A 26,269-nucleotide genomic window follows, 5' to 3' on the forward strand; every position below is an offset into this window, starting at 1 on the left:
TAATTATACTCATATTAAATCTTAACCATTGAAAAACGATCATTCATTTATTTTTACTATTCTTATTTCTAGTAATAACTAAATGTTGTGACATCTACACAAGTTGGTGGAGACAAATAATAAAACTAAATTGTTCTCGTTGTATCACAAATAAAATTATAAAATTTCTTTCCTCCTTGTGTATTACTAAAGAATCTTCCATTGAAATTTCTAAAATGTTTACTTGTACTCTTAATTTCTTTATCATGTTTTTTGGTTGATTATCCTCTTTTGAAAAATAAGGTATGTAAAGAGTAATAATAATATCACTCTTCTAAACATCAAGCTCGTAATGAAAAATTGGTTCCCCAAATGAACCTAAATCACCAAAAATGATATCATCATTTTCAGTGTAGATGTCTGGCCCTTGATTCTCAAATATTGTTTGAATGTCTTCAGGAAATGTGCGACGAGAAGGATTTGACTCTGAAGATTGTGCTACATGCTCTGTTGTGTTCTCGTCAGTGATTGAACCAAGTTCATGTGAAACAAACCCTAGTTCAATATCATCAGCATTAGAATTTACATTTTCATTTATAGGAACATTTTGATGCTCTTCTTCGGTTTTAGGACCTGGCCAGTTGATATAACGACTCACGTCAAAGTTCGTAACAGCATTAGCTCCTCTGTATTCTATGGCTGCCATGTCATATGCTGCTGCTGCCTCTTCTTGTGTAGCTACAATATAACATAAAAACTTTTAAGATATAATTCAATCTTACAAAACTAACTTTTAAAATAACATTTATATTGACTTTATCTTCGGTCTATTTGAGATTTCCAACATAAACAAGTAAATAAATAAAAAAAACATTAAAAAGTGATTATTAAACTTTTGTACCCAGATATTATGCCATGTTATGATAACCATTTGTTGAGTGAAATTTTTTATGTTTAATTAGGTAAGTGAAAATAACAGTTAAAACCTAAGTTATGTAACATCACAATTTTGACATAATGTGTTGAGACATATGCCGATGTCACTACCAAACCTATGATTTTTCTTCTTCTTTCGGTTTTGTTTAGAATAAAAAAAGGACAAGGAAGAATGATGTCACTATTAAATAGCTTTATTAAGCAGTTGGAGTTTGGTGATCTATATTGCAACCAATGTGATTTGATTGCATATTTTGACCTTTATATATTTGTTCTGCGGGACCATCTTGAAAGGAAGTAGGTATTTTCTTGTTAGAATTGGAAAGAATGGTCAAATACAACTTCAAAATTTCATACTAAAGATGCATGTAAATGCATTCAAATGTAAACACCATATGCTTCGTTGTAAAGATGAGAATTGCACATCAAAACCATTAATGAAAATAGACTCGAACACCTTTTTTTTTTCTTCTTACAATTATATAAGTCATACCCAATTTAAATATTAGATCATAGTCTAAGAAAATTACCATAAGTTCCAAGATATAGGTATTTGTTGCCAAAGACCCTGCCAATTCGAGCTTCCCATCTTCCATTATGGTGGTGTCTAATCATTTAAAACAAAAATTCAGAGCATTTTCCACCAATAGAGAGAGAGAGAGAGAGAGTTTATGGAAATTAAATAAAAGTTAGAGACATTGAAAAAGTTGTTTGGTATATATGATTGTAATTTCACACTTATTGTATTTTACATAATTGATCTTTATAATATGCAATTTTAATAAATGTCCACTAATGGTGAGAATTCACTACCTTTTTGGACAAAAATATTGCTCAATAATTATAAATGTACATTTTAAATTTTTGTTGTACTTATTTTGCTTTTTATATTTTTCTTCTCTCTCCAACGGAATCCATTCAAAATGGGATATTTGTTCTTTTTTTTCCTATATTGCCTCCCAAAATATTGGATATACTACCTGCAAACTAATTCATTTATTGTACTAGAAAAATAAATATTTTATATAATTTACACTATTTTATATAAATATTAACTCTCAGCTACTACTTTAATTTCTCTTAGAACTGATATAATTACCACATTTTTTATATTTAAAAAAAAAATTGTATTGAAATGTTAAAAACCTAACATTTTCCAACAAAAACAGAGCAAGGTTGGAGTACCTTGCTACACCTCTGTATTTCGAAACTCCTCGAGAGAATCCACTGCTTTTTCTGCAGAATGAAAAATTGAATACAATAAGAAACAACCTCAACAGTTCCAAAAACAAAAAAGACAGAGAAAAAAGCTTGAGAAATGCATAATCATGTGCAGAAATGAATAATGGAGTTAAGAACTGAAAAATAACCTTCTCAAGGATCCAATGTATTCTTCTTTTGATTGACCCTCCATTTCCTTGAGCTTCTCCTCATAATTTGTTAACTGTGACAAAAAACACACACAGTGAAGTGATCGATGAAATCTGATATACGAACAACAAAAACATTGTTTATGAAAACATCATTTGAATCAAAGACGAGAAAAATACTGGGAAATTGAGAATGGTATCTTGACCCCAGTACTTCAATGCTGCCAAATCATAAGCACGTGCTGCAGCTTCTTCATCATCATATGCCCCTAACAAAGTTCATTGCAAACAATTCTCAATGCCAAATTAAGGAAAAATAAAAAGTAAAAAGTAACATCATCGAAGGTTTTCGTTATCCAAACCAAGACTCGTATCATACCTAGATATACTGCATCCATCCATGGAGTTGTTTAGTTTTCCATTGCCAGAACATAATCAACATGAAGAAAATCAGAAAGAGAGAGAGGGAGTGAGTGATGAAGAGATGAAAAAATAAAAAATAAACCCAGCAAACCTTGTCTTCCTTTCTTGCTCTGCGATTCATTCCAACAGTTTTTGTCCCAGAGATGAGCCTCATACCGACCAGTCCAACGATGTCTGAAAAAACCACATGCATGCAAACAAAGTCAGCCATAACAACACAGCATTATGAAACATGGGAAAGAGCGAAGAAGGAAGGTGTTGAGACATAGATCTAGATTGATGAGTAGTGGAGAGAGTGTGAGAAAGTGTTGTTAATATTAACCTTGTGACACCCCTATAGATTGAACTTCGTTGTGGTGGTGAATCTCTTGGAACGGTTTTTCGTGTGCGTTTGACAGTGTTGTTGGTGTCAGTGTTCTTGAGGGTTTTCTGCGATTTTCTGGCCATGAAAACTCAGGGGAGAAGAGAGAACCACTGCAGTTCATACAGTTCATACAGTTCAAGAGGGAAGGTCGGAGAGGGTTATAAATATGACTAAGTCATCCAATAAAAAGGGCATTAATTAATTAATAGAAATAGTGGACGAGAATGAAAAAGTAGGTTAATTCTTTATTTCTCGTTCTCTATATATATAAATATAAATAATTTATAAATTTTATTTTCCTTTTTCTTGTTGATGCAGTAGCGGTTAGTAGTTGAAATACAGATTCTTCAGGATGGAAACGAGTAATAATCTCCTATCACACTTCATTAATACTTGTTCTATATTTTACTTTTCCTATCATATCATTAATGCTTTAATTAATAAACTTTTTCATAAATTCTTACATTTTTTTTTCATAAGTTATATTTTTTTCTATTTTTTCTTTTGCAGTTTAAGTAAGACTGCTTCTGGTTGGGTAACCAATTCTCTTTTGAAGAATGAAAAAAAAGAAGAAAGAGAGAGTCAATGTGGTTACACGAAACTAGGCAGTTAGTTTAGCTAACATAATCAATGACTTGCAACAATATTTTTCTAATTAATTTTTAAATCATAAAAACATAACTTTTATTTTGAAGAAGAATTGTAAGTAAAAATATCTATCTAAGAAATAGACTGTTTTACGTATCCACGTGTTGTGGAGATGAAAACTTGTATAGAACAGAAAAACAAAATAATTTTATAATTTAATTTAGAAATGATACATAATTTTTTATAGTAATCTGAAAAAAAAAAACATATTTTAATCTTTCAAATTTAGAAAGATGTGATTTTTGCCTTCAAAAACCAATTTTTGGAAATTACTTTTTGGTCCACAAAATTATATAATATATATATATATATATATATATATATATATTAAGTTTAAGAGATTAAAACTAAATTTATCTTAAATTCGAAAAAAAAATCTTACAAATTAGTTTTTCTTTTATATTTTATGACCTTTGTTTTGATGCAGATTTTGTAAGTTTTTTTGTTCTTTGTTCTTCTTGATACATATATAAATTCAGTTTTGGACGGAAAAACGGAAAAAAAAAAGTGTTGCTTTTTATTGTGGCTGTCTCTAAGCTAGGCCATTATGTTGTTGTTTCACTGTTCATACTTTCATGATTGTAATCATTTCGATAAATTGCAATGACCCTTTCTGAAAATATTTCAAAATCTATAAAATATTTATGTTTCTTTTTTTAAAGATTTATCACTATTTATGGAATATAACATAATACTTGTGTTTCAAATAATGAAAGGTTATTATTGCGTTATGACTGTTAGTGTAAAAAGAGAGTATAGAAAAACTATAAAAAATAAGTTGTCAAATTGTTTTTCTATGAACTTGGAGCTTTGTTTATTTAGATTGAAAATGTAATTTTATTTTTCAAATTAGTAATACAAAATATTAAAAGGCAAAAACAAAAAAAGGAAAGAAAAAACAGCAAATGGTATATTTAAGTGCATAAAGTGTCGCTATCGTTGAGTGGACATTGCTTTTTGCAGTCTTGAAATTAATCATAACTCAACCATGTTTTTATTGTTTTTATTTTGGTCGGTATTATTATTATTCATTTTTAACCCTAAAAGTGAATTTATTTATTTTTCTTTGAAAATAACTTATAAGTGGAGTGAATACAAACAATTTGTTGTGTCCTAGCTAAAATCTTGAAACATCTTAATACAAAAATTCAAAATCCTAAAGCCTATGAAGTCTAAATAGATGTTAATATTTTTTGGTTGAGGAATTCACACCTAATTAGTATGAAAATTAAATAGATTGATGACCAATAAGTTTCTTCTGAACACATACTCCCACACAAACTAACACTATTAAAATATAAAAACTTAAATATTTGTTTTAAATTGTAATAAATAATACTATGTCATAATAATAAAATAATTATATTCAAATAACACTATTACTATATATTTATTATACGAAAAACTTAATTGTGTGAATGTAATTTATATCAAGTATTGCATTATTAATAATTTCAATATATTTTAAAATTTATATATATATATATATATATATATATATATATATATATATATATATATATGGATTAATATAAGTTTTTGGCTTAAATATATTAGTAATCAATGTAAAATGAATATAGTTTAGTTTAGTCTCTCTAAAATTAGAAATTATTGTTTTAATTTTCAGTATTATGTGGCACTTGTTAATTAGTTATGCATTCACTAAAAACTTAAATGATGATCTTGATTAGTATTGTAAACACGTTATTCTACAAACTTTTGAAATGTATAAGTATAATTTAAAATTTTATTATTTATACTTAAATTGATGTTAAGGATCAAACTCGCGATTTCAAAATTTTGGAAGATGAAAAAATAAAAATATTTATAATAACTAAAAATAATAATTTTGTATTTTATATAAAAAAATCACTATGATCAAAATAAAAATAAGTTCATTTTACAGAAACAAAATGCATATTAATAAATTAATTTTATTTTATATAAAATTTGTATGAAATAAATATTCTTCAAAGTGGTATATTTTATAAATAAATTTTAGACTAATTTTGGAATAGTGTTAATGCAACTTACACATTCGATCAATCATTTATTATCATAATAATTTAATAATTTTTATTTATATAATATTTACATTAGTATCACTATTTACATTTTAAAATTTGTAGTAAATTATTTTTAGATTTATTGAATCATAATAAAAATATAGTATTGCAAAAATTAATATGATGATTGTTCAAAAAAAGAAATTAATATTACAAATATTTTAATATATTATATTAATATTTAATTTTATTATCTCTATCATTAACAAAAAATAACAACTTATTACATCATTGAATTTACGTTTGACATGTAAACAATATAAATACGCCGTAACATAATTTTGTAATAAAATAGTCAATATTTTCATCTTACATGTAAGCATTATATATAATGCTTACAAGTCAGACGTAAATTAAATTTATATTTAACGGGTACAGAATAGATGTAAATTTATGTTTGACCTATAAGTGTGAGATGTAAATTTATTTATAAAAGAACCTACAACGCTCATCTCTCTTCACTAACTTCTTTACATAAAGCTCTTCTTAACAACAACGACTATTTTGTGCAAGTTAGACTTCTATTTGTGATAAACAGTTCATTATTTACTATTTTTATGTGCGACTCATTGGCTTGAAATATTTTTTTTTCATTAAGATTACTTTCTTATTCTTCTCACCATAAGGATATTATAGTGAATATAATAAAAGTATTGTATTAGTCTTTTAAGGTTGAAGTTGTTTAATAACTTCATTATTCATGCTTATAGCGGGATTTAATAGACATGGGATACTCTCTACTTCCAATATTTTCACATTTTTTTTTCGAGAACAAGACAATGATCAATATTATTACTATTTTTGTTGATTAAGAACAAAAATGTGGAAGAACAAAAAAGTTCACTTAACATGTAAAAAATATACTCTAATCATTTTAGCTGCAAATTAAACATTAAAGTTATGTTTAATTTTAAAATATTATTTTGATCAGTGATCAAGATTCAACATTGTTCAAAAGGTGTGTCACAAACACATAATTACATCCTCTTATGTCATGATTTCCTGGCTCAAACACTTGCAGAAGATCAAGATAATTTTCATCAAGAAATTTCTATGTACATGTTTAAATTGTAATTTTTGTTTATAGAAGAAAAAAGTGTATTTTATTTGTTTTCATAGTATCACATGAAAACCTTGAAGAAGCTTCATTGGTGATGCTAAAGGTAGTAAACATAACTACACCTTTAATTTATCTACCGAAAACAAAGGCAGGAAACAAGTGCATGTGGAAGTGTATGAGAATAGTAACATTTAAGGCACCTCTTTGGAATGAATGGTTCATTATATATTTCTTACCAATCTATATATGGTCTTATAATGCCAAAAGTTATTATGGAAGTTTTAAAATTTATTTATTTTCAATGATTGTTTCTTATTAATGTGAAAAATATCTTATTTTAAGAATTAAATATGGTCTTTTTGTAATCTCTTATAAAAATATATTTTATCTCTAAAATAATTATAAAGTATTTATTTGTTGTATTTATGAAAGTATGAAAGTAACAAGATTTTATTTTTTAATAAATGACGTATAAAGTGTTTGGCAAATTAAATTTCATAAATAACTATAATATATGTGAAGTGTGCAAGAAAGTTTATTATAATAATAATAATATAGAGAGGAGTTAATTCTTGCAATTTTTATGTTTGTTTTTGTTTTTTTTATGCAGTGATTAGTGATTGTATGATAATAGGTGAGCATAACATAAGGTGGTAATTGTAGAACTGAAGTTGGGAAAGGTTGAAGTCCCAGAATAGTAGTTTAAGTGATGATGTATATAATTCTTTCGGAGAAATATACCAATTATAGCCGATAAATATTGGAATATTTTGAGATTCGTGTTTTTGGAATACAATTTCTGTTACCAATAAGTAATCCTCTAAGAATTTAATATATTTAAAATTTTTGGGATGTTATAATATAAATTTCATATAATGTTTTACATGATTTTTACAAGATAAAAAAATAAACTACTTTAAAATTTAATTTAAAGATACAACACAATTTTTTATAATAATTTAGAGAAAAAAAAACATATTTATATTTATTATAAAAAGTAACAAAATGCTTAAGCTAAAATGGAGTGAATGTATCTCTTTGTAAAAATTAATTTTATAAATATAGAAAATTTTAAATATGTTTTTAATCTTTGAACTTTGAAATTTGATGTAAGATTGAAAATTGTCTAAATGAATATATATAATTTTTTTAACTTAATTCCGTCTAATTTTTTATTATGTCAAACCTATTTTCTAATTAATATTAAAATAAAATTATGCCAAAATATGTAAACAACACAAATCCTAATATAAAAACATTTTGATATAATAAAAAAATTTAACGTAATTAAATTAAAATAATTATATTTATTAGTGTTTATGTTTTGGAGGACAAAAATATATCAAAATTTTTGAAAAATAATGAATTTTAATTTCATGTTTGTTTGTTAAAGACTTTAAAACATATTTAACCTATGAACAATTATTATCCAATGCTATCAGGAGTAATATTACTATGGAGTAAGATGAAATGAATCTAGACTTGTCCTAAAATCAAGACTTATCGGCTAATTTATCATTTTATTTTGCTGTATTTTAAAACACAAATAATTTAACTTTTATCGAAAAAAAATAGAATGCATTTTAATGTGAATTTAGGAAGGTTTTAAATGGCATGTGATTTTAAACACTTGTCCTTTTTAGTTAAAAAAAAGGTTTGTTTAGTTTGTCTGTGTGTATTGTACCTCTGTCCCAATACTCAAAGTGTAGAGAATACAGACACTACAGAAGAGGCAAAGGGCACAATCTGCAATGTTTTGAAGTGTATTTTCTAGTTTTATGGGCTAAATTATACGATGGCAATGTATTGCCACAAAATTTGACTTATTTTTTTAAAACGTGTTTAAAATATGAAAATTAATTTTTAAGACAAAAATATAAAATTGTTATTTAAAATATTATAGTTTTTTATATTCCATGGACTCAGAGATGAAAATGTATAATAAAATGAAAAAGAAAAAAATTTGAAAATCAAAATGGCGCCTCTTGGACTGGATCTGGAACGTTACGTTACACATTTCACATTCAAATTCGCCCTTTCCCCAATCATCTACCCTAATCTGGCTCCGCGCCTCTCTCACATTCTCTTCTCATCATCATCATCATCAAAGCTCTCAGGTTTGTCTTCACTCTCTCTCTCTCTCTCTCTCGTCTCCATAGTTTCAATTAGTTTAGTTTCAATTTGCATGTTCTGTGGATTATCTGTTTGATGAAATGCACGATCGATTGATGAAGTGAGTAACCGAAATGGAGAAGTACGAGAAGCTGGAGAAGGTGGGGGAAGGAACATATGGAAAAGTATACAAGGCACGCGAGAAAGCGAGTGGGAACGTGGTGGCGCTGAAGAAGACGCGTCTGGAGATGGATGAAGAAGGTGTGCCTCCGACGGCTCTCCGAGAAGTTTCGCTTCTTCAACTTCTCTCCCAATCTATCTACATCGTCCGATTACTCTCTGTAGAACATGTGGATAAGATCCCCAAAGCCCAGAAGGCCTCCGCCAACCCCCTCACCAAGCCCATCCTGTACCTCGTTTTCGAGTACCTTGACACTGACCTCAAGAAGTTCATCGATTCCCACCGTAAGGGCCCTAACCCTAGGCCACTCCCTCCCCAACTTGTTCAGAGCTTTCTCTTCCAGCTATGCAAGGGCGTGGCGCACTGCCACAGCCACGGTGTCCTCCATCGTGATCTCAAACCCCAGAACCTTCTCCTCGACCAGCAGAAGGGGATTCTCAAGATCGCTGATCTGGGCCTTGGCCGCGCCTTCACCGTTCCTCTCAAGAGCTACACGCATGAGATTGTTACTCTGTGGTATAGAGCGCCTGAGGTTCTCCTTGGCTCCACGCATTACTCCACTGGGGTTGATATTTGGTCAGTTGGCTGCATCTTTGGTCAGTCCACACCACTCCCTCTCTCACTCTCTTTATTCTAGTTTGGTTGTGTTTGAGTTTGGATGAATGGATGCTTACAATAGGGATTTTGAATTGGATTTTAGTTAATAAAATCTGACTTTTGAAGTTGGGTGCCTTATTATGAAATACACAAGTTATCTGAACTTTTTTAGTATATAATTGTATTGTATCTTTGAAGATCTCGCCATTGATCATATCGAATAGAAAGAATAGAAATACGATCAAATCATAGTATTTAAATAGATGCTAATTTAATTTATTGAATCCGATTTTGTAGAATTAAAATCTACTATTATAGGAGTATTATAGGAACAAGGTGTTAGAGGCAACTTCTCTCTAGGATTTAAAATTGTATTATCAATTGTCAATACTAATCATACAGCTAAGATTATGAGGGGGAGTATTATTCTAGTGAACATGATTGTTTGTATTTTAAAAAATGTTAAGTTTATTTAATTAAAAAATCGGGGAAAAAATTAAAAAAGAAATGTCAAAAGGAAAAAAGTGGGGAAGGGTAAATTATTATAGAAAATAACATTCATTTTATGTGAATGCAGATACTCGATATTCATATTGGAAATGGGAAGTAGGACAAACATAAGTACCTTGTGTTATAAGGAATCAATTATTCCTGGAATGTTTTTTTCAAAGCTTGTAACAAACATAGTAATGTGACATTCCTACTTCACTCTCACGAGAATCTTTCTAGATACGTTGAAACAAACACCACCTTTTTATTGGGTATTTTTCAAGTGCGTTTGTTAAATTTGAATATTCTCTGGAACATTTCCTAAAAATCTACAAGAATTGAAAATGGAAGTTAAATGTGCATTAGACTCTTAACTTTTCATATGTTTATGGAAATTTCATATTGTATACTCACGGGAATAGAAATATAAAATAAAACGTGCTAATGGAACTTAGAAAGGTACTTTTAGACAAACTTACTAAAAGATAAAAATCATGTTAGTTTTGCTTGAGAAGGGAAGGGGTAAACTAGAACTAGTCCAACTAGTCACATCCGAAAATATGCATAACCAAACATGATTATTAGTTGCGTAATATTATGGTAGCTAGTATTTCAATACGATGATTCTGGATTATATAATGTAAATCCAAACACTTCTTTCTAAATTCCTCGACATTTTGTTTGTATTTTTCTATGCAGCTGAAATGGTGAAAAGGCAAGCGCTTTTTCCTGGGGATTCTGAGTTCCAGCAGCTAATTCATATATTCAAGTATGTCTGAAAACTTGTTCTTAGTTGCGAGTGGAATATTAGAGTTTAGAAGCTAGTCACATTTTTTATCTGTCTTTTCTTTTCATACTTTGTTTGTTGATTCAACTATGCTGTTTGCTAATTATTCATCCGTCAAGGATGTTGGGAACTCCAACGGAGGAGCAATGGCCAGGAGTTACTTCTCTGCGCGATTGGCATGTGTACCCGCGATGGGAACCTCAGAGTTTGGCAAGGAACGTACCTACCTTAGGACCCGATGGATTGGACCTTTTATCGGTTAGTATTTGTATTTTTCCTCTCTTGAATCCTCTACGCTTCTGAATTCATAACCCTACAGTCCTTCATCAGATAAATATATACGTATATATTTGTACAACATAACTTCCAGTCACCACGTAAATGCTTCCTGATGTATTCTCTGTTCCGTACCACCCGAACAAAATAAAAAATATGTCTCAGACTGACATAAGTGGCTCTGCTGCATTTTTTTTTCTCAAGGTATCTTTTTCCTGGTGATGAAGTAATCTCGATGTAGTATGTATTGATAAAAAGAAATTTTAGGCGCAATAGAAAGGAATGCTGTAAACTGGGGTGGGTTCCTCATGGATATCAGGTGCCTATAAAGAAATTTTGAAGCCAATAATTATGGTTGCTTTAATACTTAAAATAGCATAACTCCATTTTAATTTTGGGTGGCACGGTTTCTAGTCCTATAAAAGTGGATAGAAGGAGTTCAAGAGAATTATTAAAAAAAGCATAAAGTATATTTGAATTATTTTTTAGAGTGATCTATGTAGCTTACCTCACATGGTTGGAGTTTGTTATATATCATTCACTTGATTGGAGTTTCTTTTATACTATAACCTGATCCAGCTTTTAGATTGAGCCAATTTGAATCGTTTTCTGTTGCTAACCTCACTTTCTTGAGTTTTTTACGCACTCCCTTTTGAACAATATATTTTCTCTGATCTGCAGAAAATGCTCAAGTACAACCCTTCTGAGAGAATATCTGCCAAAGCAGCACTTGATCATCCCTACTTTGACAGTCTTGACAAGTCTCAATTTTAGTTTTGCCTCTATGTCAAAAGTTTCTGTGCAAAAAGTTTCCTTCATTCAGTATTATATAGCAGTCGATGAAAATTATTCATGGCATGGAGCTTAAATATATATCCAATTGAGTTTGTGTGTAATATTTCGTCATCATCTTGGTGATATATGAACAGTTCACTCTTAAGGGCAGTTCATGGTTGCCAAAGTCATTGTAGGACCCCTGAAAAACTTAATGCTCCTCAAAAGTTGTAGTTTCTGTTGAAATTGAAAAGGATAGTCCATTACTATGGTATTAACTATCCCAGTGCTTAATGTCTAATCGTTGTATTTTCTGTTGAAATTGAAAGGAATAGATCATGACTACATTCGTATACGTGTGTTTATGCAAGAATAAACCATTCTCGTTTCATTCTTGAACGTAAAATGGTTCCTGAAGTCAAAAAGTGTATTAATTAACTCCCAAGACAAATTATGTGGTGTAGTTTTTAAATTTTTTAAGAAATTCCTCAAATTATATTTTAGCACAACAAAAATATTTAGTTAGAAACTAAACTGATGAATATCTCAGAGATTACCTAGTACGATTTCGTAATTTTATAAATCATTTAGTAAAGCCTTTAATTAATGTTTAGAATATAAAATCGGTTTTTATTGTTTGATTGCTATTGTCCTGCTATGATGTTTGTTACCTGTTTCCACCTGGAAAACCAAAATTAAAGGTTAGGTAATGAACGTCAAAGCAAATATTTTAAGTTCTACTTGCCATACTTTTAAATGTCATTGTGGATCCTCACTTGAGTAAATCTCTTATTAAAAGGTATTTTAGTTTTTTTTTTTATAAAAACATCAAAAAAAAAATAAAAATCCGAGTTATATATCTCATTTATTTTTACTTTTTATGGACAATTTTTTTAAAATAAAATAATGTTAAGGGCAACAATTATTGTTAAAGTCTCAAATGTTAAAATAAGAACAAGGGTGTCGTAAAATCAACAATTTGTGATTTCAAACACGTTAGTGAGATTATATGCTCTTTCGGCGTAGTGGACTAGAGAAAACTAGGTAGAAAAAAATAATGGATATATTCCTATTTTTCTATTGTACGTACTCTTACTTGAACAGTTAAATACTGTTCTATAATTGAGAAAAAATAGAAAGAATATTTATGGCATGGTTCATGTTTAATGGAATTCTTGGTTTGAAGGTTGGGGAAAAAAATGGTTGGCATAATTAAGTGGGTATGTTTAGTAGGACACATATAAAGAGAAATTGATGTTTTTACTCTACTTTTAATTTATTTTACAACTTGTTGTCTCTTTTCATTTAAGTACTTTTGTTTTTTAATTTATTTTTATGTTCATCTTTTTTTGTTTACATTTTCATCTTTTATGTCTCTTTTCATTACCAAAACAGACTGTAAGCGTTTTATACTTAAAAATGTTCATATTTATTTAACATTTAGTACTAGAATAATAAATTTGTTATAATTAAAATATGTATCAATAATGGTGTTTAGTAATGTATTATTCAAACTCACCCGTATTTATAAAACTATTTATGGTAATTACGCAAGTTTGAAATTTGGTAATATATCGATAAAGGCAAATTGGGAATGTCTTCATACAAGCAAAACAAAAGTGTTATTTGTTCAATAAAAGAAAAATATTTTTTTCGTATTTTAAAAGAAAGTTATTTGTTTATTAATAAAAAGTTAAAACTTTTATTCCCTCTATCATAGGTAGAAAAAGCTGTTTTCCAATAAGTAGTGAAACTATCAATTATTCCTATTTATTTTTTAATCTTTAGTAGTTCGTTGCTTCTTGAGATTCTTAAAGTTAAGCAAGTCAGATTTTCCAGAAAAACATGCTGTAAAAACCAGTGTTTAATAACTTTTGGAAACAGTCATAGATATTTAAAGAGGACTAATGTCACAAAACCTTTGTTAAGAACAAATCTATTCTTTATACATTACGTAATAATTATCAATATCTCACAAAACTTTACAAGAATTTTGTTTTAGGATCGAGACTGCTAAAAGATTTATCTAAAAACAAAAATTCCTTTCACTGAAAACCAGTTTGGAATCACTCATTTGGTGAAGAATGAAGAGCTTATTACCAAAGTAATTTGAAACAACATTGTTTTTAGAAAATTTAACCAATCTAATGATCAATGAAGACAGAGCTTTATACCAAGGCAATGAATGAATGCATTTACAATTCAAACTTTCCTTTGTTTCATAAATTAAAGTTTAAAATACAATGATCATATTTCAAGGTAAACCCTCATAAATGTCAAATGACACTCTTGATGGTAGTGATTGTTTATATGAAAATATAGTTAAATAAGAAAAAGGTTTCGCTGAGGCTTATGCTGAAGTCTGCATTGAGGAATTGCATCCTCCAATAATAACATCTATTCTGGTATCAAATTTCCTTATTCAAGAGAAACTGCATTGTTCCTCAGCAAATCCCACTCTGGATTCTTTGGTATCATAGATTACCCTTTGGTTTCTTTGCTGATAATTTCCAATAATAGCAGTGTCATATTCATGAGAAAGACTTGCAATGGCCAAACAAACTTGTGAAGCATCCTCTTTCACCACATAGAATGTGCCAGTTGCATCAACTTTCAACTCAGCATTGCCCTCAAAATGAAGATTTATAGTAGGGGTGTTCACTTCATCATATCCAGTGAGATTGAAACAGGTATCCAAAATTGAAAACCCTGGTGCTGAAGGGAAGCCAGAGAACTGTTTCAAGAACTCTGCTTTCAGAGCCTTGTACACTGATGGGGGCAATCTTGTGATCACTGTGCCAGAATCAATCAAAACCCCATCACTGCCAAAGCTTGGAGCCTGCAAAGCCACTCCACCAATGTCTATGCCAGTGAGATTGAGAATGTAGAAGTTGGTAAGCTGTGGATTTGGAAGCATTCTGGTGTAACTGATGGGAGTTACATTCTTGAAAAGTGAAGACTCATTTCCCATAACTAATGACCCAGATGAACCTTCTTCTGTAGTTGGTAAACAGTATGAGAAAACTCCTCCAAATGTGGCATTGGTTTGAGAAACCAATGAAAGGTAACTTCTTCCCAACCCCATAAGGCCAGAAACTCCTCCAAATAAACCTTTGTTGTTCCTACCACAACCAAACACAAAATCACTCACTGAAACACCTCCAAAACTAAGTCTTTCAACACCTAGCTCTCCATTGGTGTAGGATCCATCACCGTAGTTAACCACATAGTTACAAGTTGATGTATTAGTATTACTTCCACATGCTCCTGTGTTTCCTGTGGCAATTTGAAGAGATTGGCATGTTGATGAATTGCATGAAACTGATTGGTAGGAAGAGGAAGTAGAAGGTTTGAACATTGGTCCTTGTTGATCGTAACATGACATGCAAGGCTCACATTGGACCCATGTCAAGTCGCTTCCGGTGTCAATTATCACTGTCATGTTCATGCTTCCCAATCCCATTGTCACAATGTAGTTTAAGGTTTCCAAGTTTATACCAGAAGCTAATGGAATTTGGGTTTGTGAAGCTTCTATCTTTTTGCCTGAGACTAGTTTTCTTATCCTGTTTTGCATTGAACGAACGCGAAGATTATCTACTATTAACTGCTTCTGAAGCCTTCTGTTCCAATCAATTTTCTTCCTTGAGCAGTGTCCTGTGTCCTTCATTTCCAGCACAATGGAACCTTTCTCCCGCCCTGAGAATTCATATCAAAAGGGGTTTCATTTCTGAACTGATATAACAAAAAGGCTTAAACTTTATCAGCAGAAAGTATGATATAATATAAATCCAAAGTGATGTTAAAGTCAAGGCATGCTTTGTCAAAGGTGGTAAACCTGTTCTTTAAGACCAAATTTAACAAAGGGAGAGACCAATGATGGTTTCTCTTTTCCCTTTTACTTAGATTCTAACATTGAAAAAGATTAGTAGTTTTCATTAAGTATTATTATTATTATTAGATCCAAAGTGAAACATGACAAGAAACTCAGAAAAACAAAACCTACGAACTTCTCATTCCCACTAAACTCACTTGATTCAGGAAGGAGACAACCTTGGTTACCATGTTGCTGTTTCTTCCGGAACATTTGCACGTTGAACATCTTCTTGTCTTCCAAAGAACACACTCCGTTTGCATTGATGATGCAGAGAGAAACAAGGGACAGAAGGAATGGCAACAACATTGGTGTTGCCATAGCCATTGATGAGAGAAGATGGTGGGGAATTGTAAAGAAAGATAAACTTTGGAAAGAATGTTTGAAAAGTTTAAGGGAAGCAAGAGAGAAGAAACATTGAGAGAGAGAGTGTGTTGAAGTTGAAGGCCTAATGGAGGAAATTGTGATTTGTGAGTGGTGTATTTTGGCATGAGAACAAAAGAGGAAGTGGTGGCTTTTAGACCCCACTTGTGCATGAGGAATTATTGGGGTTTCACGTGCAGATAATCAAAAAAGAAAACTAGTGTTCTGTTTGGTGGGTGGTGAAGTGGGTCGAGGGACTTTGGATTTTCAATCATCTTATTGGCCTCTTAAGAACCCCTTTTGGATAAGACCACCCTGCCCTTAAAGGTTAACTCAAACCACACAACTTGTGAGTAAAATTTTTCTCATTTAACAACTTTACTTCATCAAAAACCTCAACTTAGTTTCTTCTTTTCTGTAACAAGTTTTTGTTCATAAAAGTTATTCAAACATGGCCTTAGTCCAATGTCTCTTACTGATATGTCTTTGTTGAATCTGCAAGACATGACATGTTCCAATGTCTACTAGCTGGCTTTATTCTTTTTCTACGAGAAAACTGAAAACGTACACTGTAATCAGTCTTCAGAAAACGATACATGAAGCAGTTCCACTTCAAAGCAATCAACTTAGTGTCATTTCTTCTAGATTTTATGGTAAAAATTGACCTCTTATATTTGTTTTTCCGAGACATAGATTAATTTTCCAGTTTTCTGCATTCCAACAAAAACAATTTAATATTGCTACCTTTACATTTCTCTAGCATGGTTCTCTTCTTTTCCTATAAAATATCCTGTGCCACCTTTTGTACCAATATATATATATATATATATATATATATATATATATATATATATATATATATAAATAGATAGATATAATTGACTTGGTCAAATTGCTTACAGATAGTATTAGTAATAGAAAGTTTGATTTTTTGAAAAAGGGTAGAGTTTTTCCTGTCTGAAAGGAAAGTTGTTGGTTTTTTCACATTGATATAAGGAAAGGCTTTGTGTTTCACATTGAAAAATACAGAGTCATTTGAGAGTTTTTCTTCTAAAACTTTTGTTCCAGATACACAAGAAGTTGATAATGGAAATTAGTGGATACGCATAGAATTTTCATATTATTGATTCAAGAACTAACCAATATGTACATGTTTAAAGTTTTATTTATCTAATATGATATATTTTAGATGCAAAATACATTCTATTTTTTCTGCTATAAGTGTCTTTTTTGACACCCTTTTATCTATAGTACACAATAATACATATCATTGGTTACTGGAGCAGGTGCAGGCCATGTCTTTAAGATTCAGCAACGAAAAAAAGATGAAAACTCCCACCAAAAGTGTTGTAGTGTTAGAAAAGTTGCACTGCTTGGATCTGTAATTGATGAAGTATGGCATAACTAGTTAGCTGTTAGTAGTATGCTTTATTTTTCTACTGATATATATATCAGTACCATGTTTAGCATAGTGGTGTTAATCAGTGTAGTGAAAACTGTAAGTATTTGTGATAATCATGTAAACCAGAATTTGCAATCTAAAGTTGCAATGAAGGGAGGGAATATAAGACTCTTGAATTGCTTTAAATCCAAAGTGAATAATAGGTGTCAATATTATTCTAGTAATGCATGTGGTTTTGTTAAAATCTTTTTGATTGATTGGTGCTTTCCCAATTAGTCCAATTATGCAGTTAAATGGTCACAACTTATATAGTACCAATCTGAACTAAATGCAATCAAAAATTGCTGCCATGGAAGGGAGAAGGAGACACTTGAATTGTAAGATGCTTATGTTTAAACTGTTATGAAAATGACTAATAGAAAACTTTTTGATATCAGATGAGTATGTCGAGAGAAGATTCAAAACAATGAAACATGAGTTGAAATCCGTATAAAATACTGACATCATCTCTGGTCTAAAACCTTAAAACAATAAATTTATAAGTTTTCTTTTTGTTACATATATTCAAAATTTTCAATTTTATTCAATATAAAATTTAGATTCACGTTTGAATTGTCAGATATGATAAAAAATAAAATATATGGCTCAAGTTTTTTTGTAGGGAATAACTCTTGTGAACCAAATAAGGTTTCATGTTTGTGATTGGGGAATAGAAGTGTTAAAACTTGTATCATTGATGGAGTTCATGGTGCTTAATTGTGGAGACAAAATCCTTGCTGCAAGAAAATGGTTGTTGTTTGTGTCAGAATTGGGTGTTTCTCTAAAGGGTGGTGCCAGAACATGTTGGTGTATGTGTTTATTTAAGAACATTCCATCAAGAGAAAATAAAGGAAAATTATTTTTGATTACTAAATTTTGACAACTTACTCTTACGATCTTAAGTGACATTTTTTAAGTGATTTTCTATTTTTTCATTTATTCATTCTTAATATTCCAAAATTACTTAAAAGATATCATCTTACGTTATAAGAGAAAGTTGTCAAAATTTAGTAGTCAAAATATCATTCTCCGAAAATAAATAAAGTGAACAGGAATAAAACAACGGAGTGAGAATGTACAAGAAATAAAATGGAAGTTATAAGGTATTAGATTTTAAGAGAAATAAATAGAAAAGACAAGCAGAGCGTTAAAAATATGAGAAAAAAAAAACAAGTGGAAAAAATATAGTGTAATAGATCTTATCATTTTTAAATTGTTTAGTTCAAATTGAACTTTTAATTTTTCTGTATTGTAATTTTTTGGTTGTAAATATACAATTCTAATTATTTTTTTTAAATGACTTTTATAAACATTTCTTACACCCTTAGATAGAGAAAAAAGAAATAAGTGTTTAAGAAATTAAATAGAAGTGTGTCTATATTGTTGTTCCAAGAAGTTATAATTGTGCTAATATTTGATTCTCCAATTAATGCTATTTTATTAAATTGAGTTTTTTTAGATGAGATTGATTGATAATATGGTTGGAAACAAAGAATTGATGGAATAGGAAGAAGATTACTAATACTTGAGTGATCCAACAATATCATAGAACTTTTTTTTTATATATAGGAAAAGACATAGAGAACTTGAGATATTAAAATCCCACAAATATAATAAATAAAGGATCAAAATTACAATTAAATTAAATTAAATTATTTTTATTTTCCTTTTTCACCCCAAATAATATAAATTACTTTTGTCTTTCCCATTTCCTTTTACTTAGATAGATCTTGGTTCCCTATCTAGGTCCAATGTCATATTGAGTTAGGTAATGGTGGCTAATTCTTTAATCCAATTTGGTAAGCTTTGAGTAATAAGTATTATTTTGCTACATGTTTTCTCCAAACTTTATCATCCATCTCTTTCAACTACAAAAACATGTTTTCTTACTTTATCCTTTATATAAACAAAAGAATCAATATTAAATTAATTATACTATACTTTCATACATCCTAAAAGCATGCATAGATAACCAAAGTCAAAGGAACCAACTCAATCCATCTTTCCTCACTTTGTAATAATAGTGTATATGTATGTAGGTACATTTGTCTTTCACCTACCTTTGTCCCTTGCCAAAACATATTGTCTCTTTTCAAAAATAGATATGGATATGAAGATTTTGAAGTAGACATAACGTTTTTAAAAAAAAAAATAAGTTTATGTTAAATATCAGATCTTTTATCTCTCAATTATTAAAAAAAAAAATCTTATTTTTTTATTTACTTTTTTAAAATGAAAGTAGTAAGACAACGAAAGGGACCGTTACATCTGATATGCTATATCTACATGAATCGTTTGTCTAGTCTAAATTGAGCTAAAACTTCCGAAAAATATCGCTATAACGCACTTGTGACAATATGGATATACTTATTTTCTTATATACCAATAAAATTTCTCTTGAAACTCTTAACATTTTGAAAAAAATTGTTTATCAATATTCAACTTGGACTGAGAATATGAAATTTAAAAAATTCTATTATTTATTATTATTATTTTACTTTTATACATGAATATCTATAACAATATATAAAGATGATTCATTCTTTTGTGTCCACATATCAAAATACTAATTTTACTCTTTAAAATATAATTATTTATTAAATTTTTGAAAATTGACCGTTTCTTTTACAAACTTTTTTATAAAATCGTCTATCCCTACTCTTTTCTTTTTCTCTATTTATCAACCGTTATTTTTTTATCTTTTCTGATATATTTCACTTTATTTTTATTAAATATAATTTTATTTTATATATTAACTTAATAATATTATATTATCATCACCTACTAATATAATATCATATATATTTAAAAAATGCGTATACACAAACACATTATACACTAATATACACTAATATTTCATAAACATATTTACCTGGTATTGTTGTCTGGTTAAAGTTATCCACTTCTTTGATCGAGGAAAAAGCATATGCAAAATGCAAATGAAGTATGCCACCATATTCTTCTTACTTTGGACTTCCATCACCATCTGCTTAAGATGAAAAAAAAAAAGTATCATATCTTGGAGTTGGAAGACTTTCAGATGTGACCCATTGGAACAGCATAAATCAATATCTTTGCTTTATTTTTTCTTTTTTTATGCTAATGCTGATACAGATACTTTTAAATACTCCATTATAATTAATGCTGTAAACGTGGTTCATCCTAAGTTTGATGGCTTCATTTTACTATTAAATTGAAATGAAGTGGAATCATGTTCAGTTATAGTACAACTATGAGTAGATATATGTATGTATCGCATTAAGATTCTTAACATACATTAATTAATAATTATACATGTATAATCTTATACCATATTATAAATGTGTTCATTGCAAAGTAGAATCTGATAAGAACATTTCTATGTGACTGTTTATTTGGATTAATTAACACCTATTTGCCTAAAAGATATGATTAGAAAAATTAGCCACTTGTTGGGACATCGTGTTCTCAAATTCAGGATTAAGCCACCGACTTTTCTTCATAAAACTATACAAATGTATTTTCTAGACCTCATTAAACACATGAAAAATTCTCTATTTCCAAATTCTAAACGATCAACTCTCTCTTTATTTTAATTAATATTTTTGTAAGTTAGGTCAGAAGTCTCACATTGACTAGAGATAAGATTGATTAATTTATAATATGTAAGTGAGTGTAATTTTCACCTTATAAGTTGATTTTGTAGAGTTGAGTTAGATTTTAAAGCTCATTTCCAATCTGATATCAGACCTAAGTTAGAATCTATCCTAGCAAATTTGGACATTTTATTCCACTTACTAACGAACCATTCACTACATTTCTTACCTTACAAACTAATTTTGTGGAGTTGAATTAGACTTTAAAGTCTATTTCTAACAAGTTATGAATATAATATAATACTATTTCCAATATAAAAGGTTAAAATTTTAATATATATTGTAATTTTTATTTATGTATTGTTTATTTTAGTAATTTTTAATTAATATAAGAGGTATGCAAAGAGTGAATGCCAAGTTGTGATTGAATCCATGTTATGGAAACAAATATGATGTCCCTGCAAACAAAACATCACACACTATCACTCATCTGCCTCTCTGACATTTTTCTTCAGAACCTCAAACTTTGTCTCTGTTAACATCGTTACAGAATGAATTTCATCACACTCATTTAATAAACTTTCTCTACATGTGCCTGCACAAAATTTCTCATCCACAAACTACAACCATCTTCAATCATTCTCTTACTACTTTCATTCCAAATTCTCATCTCTTCACTAATCCATTATTTCACTACAACCATGCTCAATTTTTAGTTTAATTAAAAATCATTCATATTTTCAAATTCTATTTTGATTAATGGGACATATATACTATTAATATTTTCTGTAACGTAGAATTATGTTGTAATTTTATCTTTAAAAAACAACTGGTAAATGATATGAAATGAAACTCTGGGATCTACCGCAACATTTTTTTAAACATAAAATATTGAACTAGGAATTTGAATCTAGCAATATTCTGGAAGAGCATGATATGAAGTCGGCTACGAATTCTTAAACTTTAGCTAACCTCTTTCGGCAACTTGCTCCACTTGGAATTATTCACTTCATTTCACCACTTTATATCACATTTTTTCTTCTTTTAGTTTAACCAAAATATACAACTTTTCAACAAATTAAATTCACACACTAATCATTTTATAATTAGAAGAGGAAAATTTCCATTTCGGTTTTCATATTTGATTGCTTTGACCATTTTCATAGTCTTTGTCATTCTTCTTTAGGACACTCTCTTCATTCTCACCCTTATAATACTTTTCCATTCTACCATTCAAAATTTTAAAAGCACGTTTACCCTTAAAACAAGGACCTTGTCTCTTTCCATAGTCATACAATTTTTTCACCACATTTGTTTTTTCTTCAAAATTAATAGGTTAGAACATTTAAAGGGTATGACTATTCCCACATCACTTTTTCTCCCCCACTCACTTACTCAACTTTATATATAATTTTTTATTTTTAAATGAAGCAAATTGCAGTGTTTTGCAAAAGCAGAAAGACAAGTAGATGAACATGGTTTAGTTTTTGGAGGCTGAAGTTTATCCATTAGGATAAAGCAAAAGCAAAAGCATAATAATAAATAATAATACTAATAAATAATTAATAAAAATAATAAAAATAATAAAAATTAACAAGTTACTTACATTATCCAGAAACGCATATATGGTGGGACCCATCGCTCGAGCTTACGTGTTCAACCCTCCCACCAGATCCTTCCACCTGTCCATCCAACTCCACCACGCAACTACAACCAAGAAGGTTCATGAACCGGGACCCACATTTTATCCATTAACATCACGTGATGCCACGTGCCTTCCAGACGGCACCATGCACCGCCGTTTCCCACCGCAAAGGGAAATTCTCAATGTGCCCACGCTACACGACATAAAAAGCCCATGATTTTATTTTCCACCGGAGGGTTTGTTTGTAATTTCGTCTCCTTCTTGACCCAGCTGTCGTGTTTTAAATACGGCGTCGTTTCGTTTCGGCACGTGACAGTCAGCCATTGAAGAAAGAGACGAAACATTGGTTTTCCTCCTCAGCGCCCGCCGTTGCATTGCTCAAGTGTTGCTAAAGGATTTCTCGTTTCTCGTTGTGAAAATCGGAGTCAAACTCTGCTCCTCGTGTTTGTCGTAGCTTCTGTTTCTTTGAATCAGCGGCATGGTTCAGCTTATGAGGTCTGATACAGATAATCAATGTCTGAAAAAGGTGAAGATGGAGGTTCAAGATGAAATTCCCCCTCTTCACACCCACAAGCGACCCAAATTGGAAGCACCCCCGAAGGTTTGATTTTTCTGCTGAAATTAGTTTTTCTTTGTCCAGTTTTCTGATGCCCATCACCAATTTCGTCTTTGGGTTGTTTGTTTTCTCTTAATTGATTTTTTCTTTGGGTTTGAAACAGTGTGATTCTAGTGATGATTCCCTTTCGATTCCACCAACTTCGTATAATCCCTTGGATGAGCCAAGCCCTTTGGGTTTGCGTCTCAAGAAGAGTCCTTCCCTGTTGGATTTGATTCAGATGAGGCTCTCCCAACAAGAGGAGTCTAAGAAGAAAGATCACAAGGCTTCTGCCGCCTCTGCTGCCTCTGCTGCGGCAGATTCTAAACTCAAAGCCTCCAATTTTCCTGGAACCATTTTGAAAATTGGGACTTGGGAGGTATGCTTGGAATTTTACTGAATAGCATGTAACATGATTAATACAATACAAACAAACATGATGTGATATTGTGATTGATGTGCTTATGGTGATTCGTGCAGTACAAATCTAGATATGAAGGAGACTTGGTGGCGAAGTGTTACTTTGCAAAGCATAAGCTGGTATGGGAAGTCCTTGATGGTTGTCTGAAGAATAAGATTGAAATCCCTTGGTCTGATATCATGGCTCTCAAGGCAAATTACCCTGAAGATGGACCAGGCACGCTCGAAGTAGTGGTAAACCATTAACGATCTCCTTTGTTTTTATTTTGATTGTTATGTTAGTTTGACTTGGCATCACAATTATCTGTGGCACTAAGTTGGTGTTCCTTTTGTTCGTTGTAGCTGGCAAGAAGACCCCTGTTTTTTAGAGAGATCAATCCACAGCCAAGGAAGCATACCTTGTGGCAGGCAACATCAGACTTTACTGGCGGACAAGCCAGCATAAACAGGTACTGTTATATTTTTGGTTTGGGCTTCTATTCTGGTTTTTCACGTTGACTCCTTGGTGATGGTGATGCAATTCTCTTTATTGTTACAGGAGACATTTTCTGCAGTGTCCACAAGGATTGCTGGGCAAGCATTTTGAGAAACTCGTTCAGTGTGATCCACGTCTCAACTGTCTGAGCCAGCAGCCGGATTTTGTGTTGGATTCTCCATATTTTGATCCCGGAACAAGTTCAATTCACGATCACATTGAAACAAGTGATGGTTTTGATAGAAAAAGTGAGGAGAGAGGTGGTATTTTTGCACTGCAGGATGTAGAGTCAGGATCTGCAGCTCAATCGTCTTCCTCAAAAAGTGACCCTAATCTTGGTAAAGCTGTGGAAAATGTTTCCCAAGAAATTACCTCACCTAGCCCAGGTAATTGCTGCTCAAATTTTTCAATGCTATTTGAATTCAGTGTAATGGTTAATGCACTTTTTTGTTTATCCTGGTCTATCCATTAAACTTACACCGTTTATATGTTAGTACAAAGTTGCAGGGTTTTGCTCATGGTAAAAAATAAAACTCACAAACTGTACACTACTTAACGGCTACGTTTATCTCAAACACTACACAGGAAAAAAAAAATCCGAGTTATATTTTATGCTATGACATACGTTTCTTTTTAATATTATGTTCAGCCCCCTCCCTATCTTATGTAGTACTATAATGATATAATGAGTAAAATATGAATCATATTTTATAATCATTCTGCATGCCTCATGTTATCATCATGCAAATATTATATTAATGCAGTTTGTATCATGTGCAGTGATGAACATCCATGCAATGAAAGATTTCAGGAGTAGGGGAGCTGAAACTTTGAAGTTTCTTAGTAATTTGGATCAGATCAAATTGCCTGGACTTCACCCCTCGATGTCAATGGACGATTTGGTAAGCCACATTGGACATTGCATTTCAGAACAGATGGGATCTGACAATCCCAATTTTGCTGGTGATGGCCAGTATAGCAGATCTATTGTGGAAGAATTTACTCAATACTTGTTCAATGACTCTCAACATGCAACTACCTCTGATGAACAGCGTGTGATGTCAAGGGTGAACTCACTGTATTGTCTTCTGCAGAAGGACCCTTCTACAGCAGAAGACGCGAACACAATGGCCAAAAATGGCAATGGTCCGAGAGATCCAAATGTGATGTCAAGGGTGAACTCACTGTACTCCCTTCTGCAGTGTGCAGAGGACACAATGACCAGAAATGGCAATGGTCCGAGAGATGCAGATGTGCTGTCTAGGGTGAACTCACTGTACTGTCTCCTGCAGAAGGATACTGCTGCAGCAGAAGACTCAAACACAATGACCAGAAATGCCAATGGTCTTGATGCAGATGACAGTGGAAAAGTTGGTGTGAGCAACTCCAACTCCACTCAATTGTCCCCAGGCAAAACTAAAGTGGCTGATTTGGAAAGTCAACCAGATGATGCTTCTGGCTGCAAGCAGGGGGGGACTGGCATGTCCAGAAAGGAATCATCTGGCGATTTGCTTCTCAATCTTCCAAGGATCGCATCTCTGCCTCAGTTTTTGTTTCACATGTCTGAGGATTCTGTTCATAAAGTTAGATAATTACAATCTACCTGAACTTGCTACTTGCAAGAAACCCAAAAGCTATATTATATATATAGTTTTCAACCGTGTGAATATTGTAATCTACAGTTTGTTGCATGGATTCAGAAATTTACATTGATGATGAATCCTGACAGATTGGTATTTTCAGCTAAAAAAAATAAGAAAACAAAATAGAATATGTGGAATGTTAATAAAACGCGTGTGACAAAATTCGTCGCCACCTTTTT

The 26,269-nt window shown here is 30.9% G+C and overlaps 4 protein-coding genes across 4 annotated transcripts; 2 read left to right on the plus strand and 2 right to left on the minus strand.

Moving 5' to 3' along the window:
* Positions 1-21: 21 nt before the first annotated feature.
* On the minus strand, positions 22-3,238 carry LOC114193917 (AP2-like ethylene-responsive transcription factor At1g16060). Its single transcript, XM_028083905.2, has 8 exons — positions 3,031-3,238; positions 2,800-2,882; positions 2,665-2,673; positions 2,466-2,554; positions 2,286-2,359; positions 2,101-2,151; positions 1,446-1,522; positions 22-717 (listed from the first exon to the last, which is right to left on the minus strand). Exons 1-8 carry the CDS (start codon positions 3,153-3,155, stop codon positions 314-316), a joined length of 912 nt encoding a protein of 303 aa, XP_027939706.1. The 5' UTR covers positions 3,156-3,238; the 3' UTR covers positions 22-313.
* Positions 3,239-8,807: 5,569 nt separating this feature from the next.
* Positions 8,808-12,417, plus strand: LOC114193418 (cell division control protein 2 homolog C). The gene is made up of 5 exons (XM_028083208.2): positions 8,808-8,963; positions 9,081-9,735; positions 10,925-10,994; positions 11,132-11,270; positions 11,970-12,417. The coding sequence occupies exons 2-5, from the start codon at positions 9,093-9,095 to the stop codon at positions 12,060-12,062; spliced, it is 945 nt and encodes a 314-aa protein (XP_027939009.1). The 5' UTR covers positions 8,808-8,963; positions 9,081-9,092; the 3' UTR covers positions 12,063-12,417.
* A 1,839-nt stretch (positions 12,418-14,256) lies between these two features.
* On the minus strand, positions 14,257-16,414 carry LOC114193554 (aspartyl protease family protein At5g10770-like). The gene is made up of 2 exons (XM_028083397.2): positions 16,092-16,414; positions 14,257-15,758 (listed from the first exon to the last, which is right to left on the minus strand). The coding sequence occupies exons 1-2, from the start codon at positions 16,258-16,260 to the stop codon at positions 14,485-14,487; spliced, it is 1,443 nt and encodes a 480-aa protein (XP_027939198.1). The 5' UTR covers positions 16,261-16,414; the 3' UTR covers positions 14,257-14,484.
* A 6,858-nt stretch (positions 16,415-23,272) lies between these two features.
* On the plus strand, positions 23,273-26,167 carry LOC114194535 (uncharacterized). The gene is made up of 6 exons (XM_028084836.2): positions 23,273-23,558; positions 23,677-23,931; positions 24,033-24,206; positions 24,315-24,421; positions 24,511-24,833; positions 25,228-26,167. Exons 1-6 carry the CDS (start codon positions 23,436-23,438, stop codon positions 26,037-26,039), a joined length of 1,794 nt encoding a protein of 597 aa, XP_027940637.1. The 5' UTR covers positions 23,273-23,435; the 3' UTR covers positions 26,040-26,167.
* The last annotated feature ends 102 nt before the right edge of the window (positions 26,168-26,269 follow it).

The sequence above is a fragment of the Vigna unguiculata genome, chromosome 8, assembly GCF_037176805.1.
Source record: "Vigna unguiculata cultivar grain cowpea cultivar isolate G323 ecotype 2 chromosome 8, ASM3717680v1, whole genome shotgun sequence".
NCBI classification, from domain to species: domain Eukaryota; kingdom Viridiplantae; phylum Streptophyta; class Magnoliopsida; order Fabales; family Fabaceae; genus Vigna; species Vigna unguiculata.

Excerpts from the sequence above, each read along its gene's own strand:
- LOC114193917 (XM_028083905.2), bottom strand. The coding sequence starts at position 3,155 with ATGGCCAGAAAATCGCAGAAAACCCTCAAGAACACTGACACCAACAAC. Across the intron at positions 1,523-2,100 it reads AAATACAGAGGTGTAGCAAG|ACACCACCATAATGGAAGAT; the intron begins GTACTCCAACCT and ends TTAAATGATTAG. Across the intron at positions 718-1,445 it reads CCTATATCTTGGAACTTATG|CTACACAAGAAGAGGCAGCA; the intron begins GTAATTTTCTTA and ends GTTATATTGTAG.
- LOC114194535 (XM_028084836.2), top strand. The coding sequence starts at position 23,436 with ATGGTTCAGCTTATGAGGTCTGATACAGATAATCAATGTCTGAAAAAG. Across the intron at positions 23,932-24,032 it reads TGAAAATTGGGACTTGGGAG|TACAAATCTAGATATGAAGG; the intron begins GTATGCTTGGAA and ends TGATTCGTGCAG. Across the intron at positions 24,422-24,510 it reads GGACAAGCCAGCATAAACAG|GAGACATTTTCTGCAGTGTC; the intron begins GTACTGTTATAT and ends TTATTGTTACAG.
- LOC114193418 (XM_028083208.2), top strand. The coding sequence starts at position 9,093 with ATGGAGAAGTACGAGAAGCTGGAGAAGGTGGGGGAAGGAACATATGGA. Across the intron at positions 9,736-10,924 it reads GTCAGTTGGCTGCATCTTTG|CTGAAATGGTGAAAAGGCAA; the intron begins GTCAGTCCACAC and ends TTTTCTATGCAG. Across the intron at positions 10,995-11,131 it reads CAGCTAATTCATATATTCAA|GATGTTGGGAACTCCAACGG; the intron begins GTATGTCTGAAA and ends TCATCCGTCAAG.
- LOC114193554 (XM_028083397.2), bottom strand. The coding sequence starts at position 16,260 with ATGGCTATGGCAACACCAATGTTGTTGCCATTCCTTCTGTCCCTTGTT. Across the intron at positions 15,759-16,091 it reads TTGTCTCCTTCCTGAATCAA|GGCGGGAGAAAGGTTCCATT; the intron begins GTGAGTTTAGTG and ends ATGAATTCTCAG.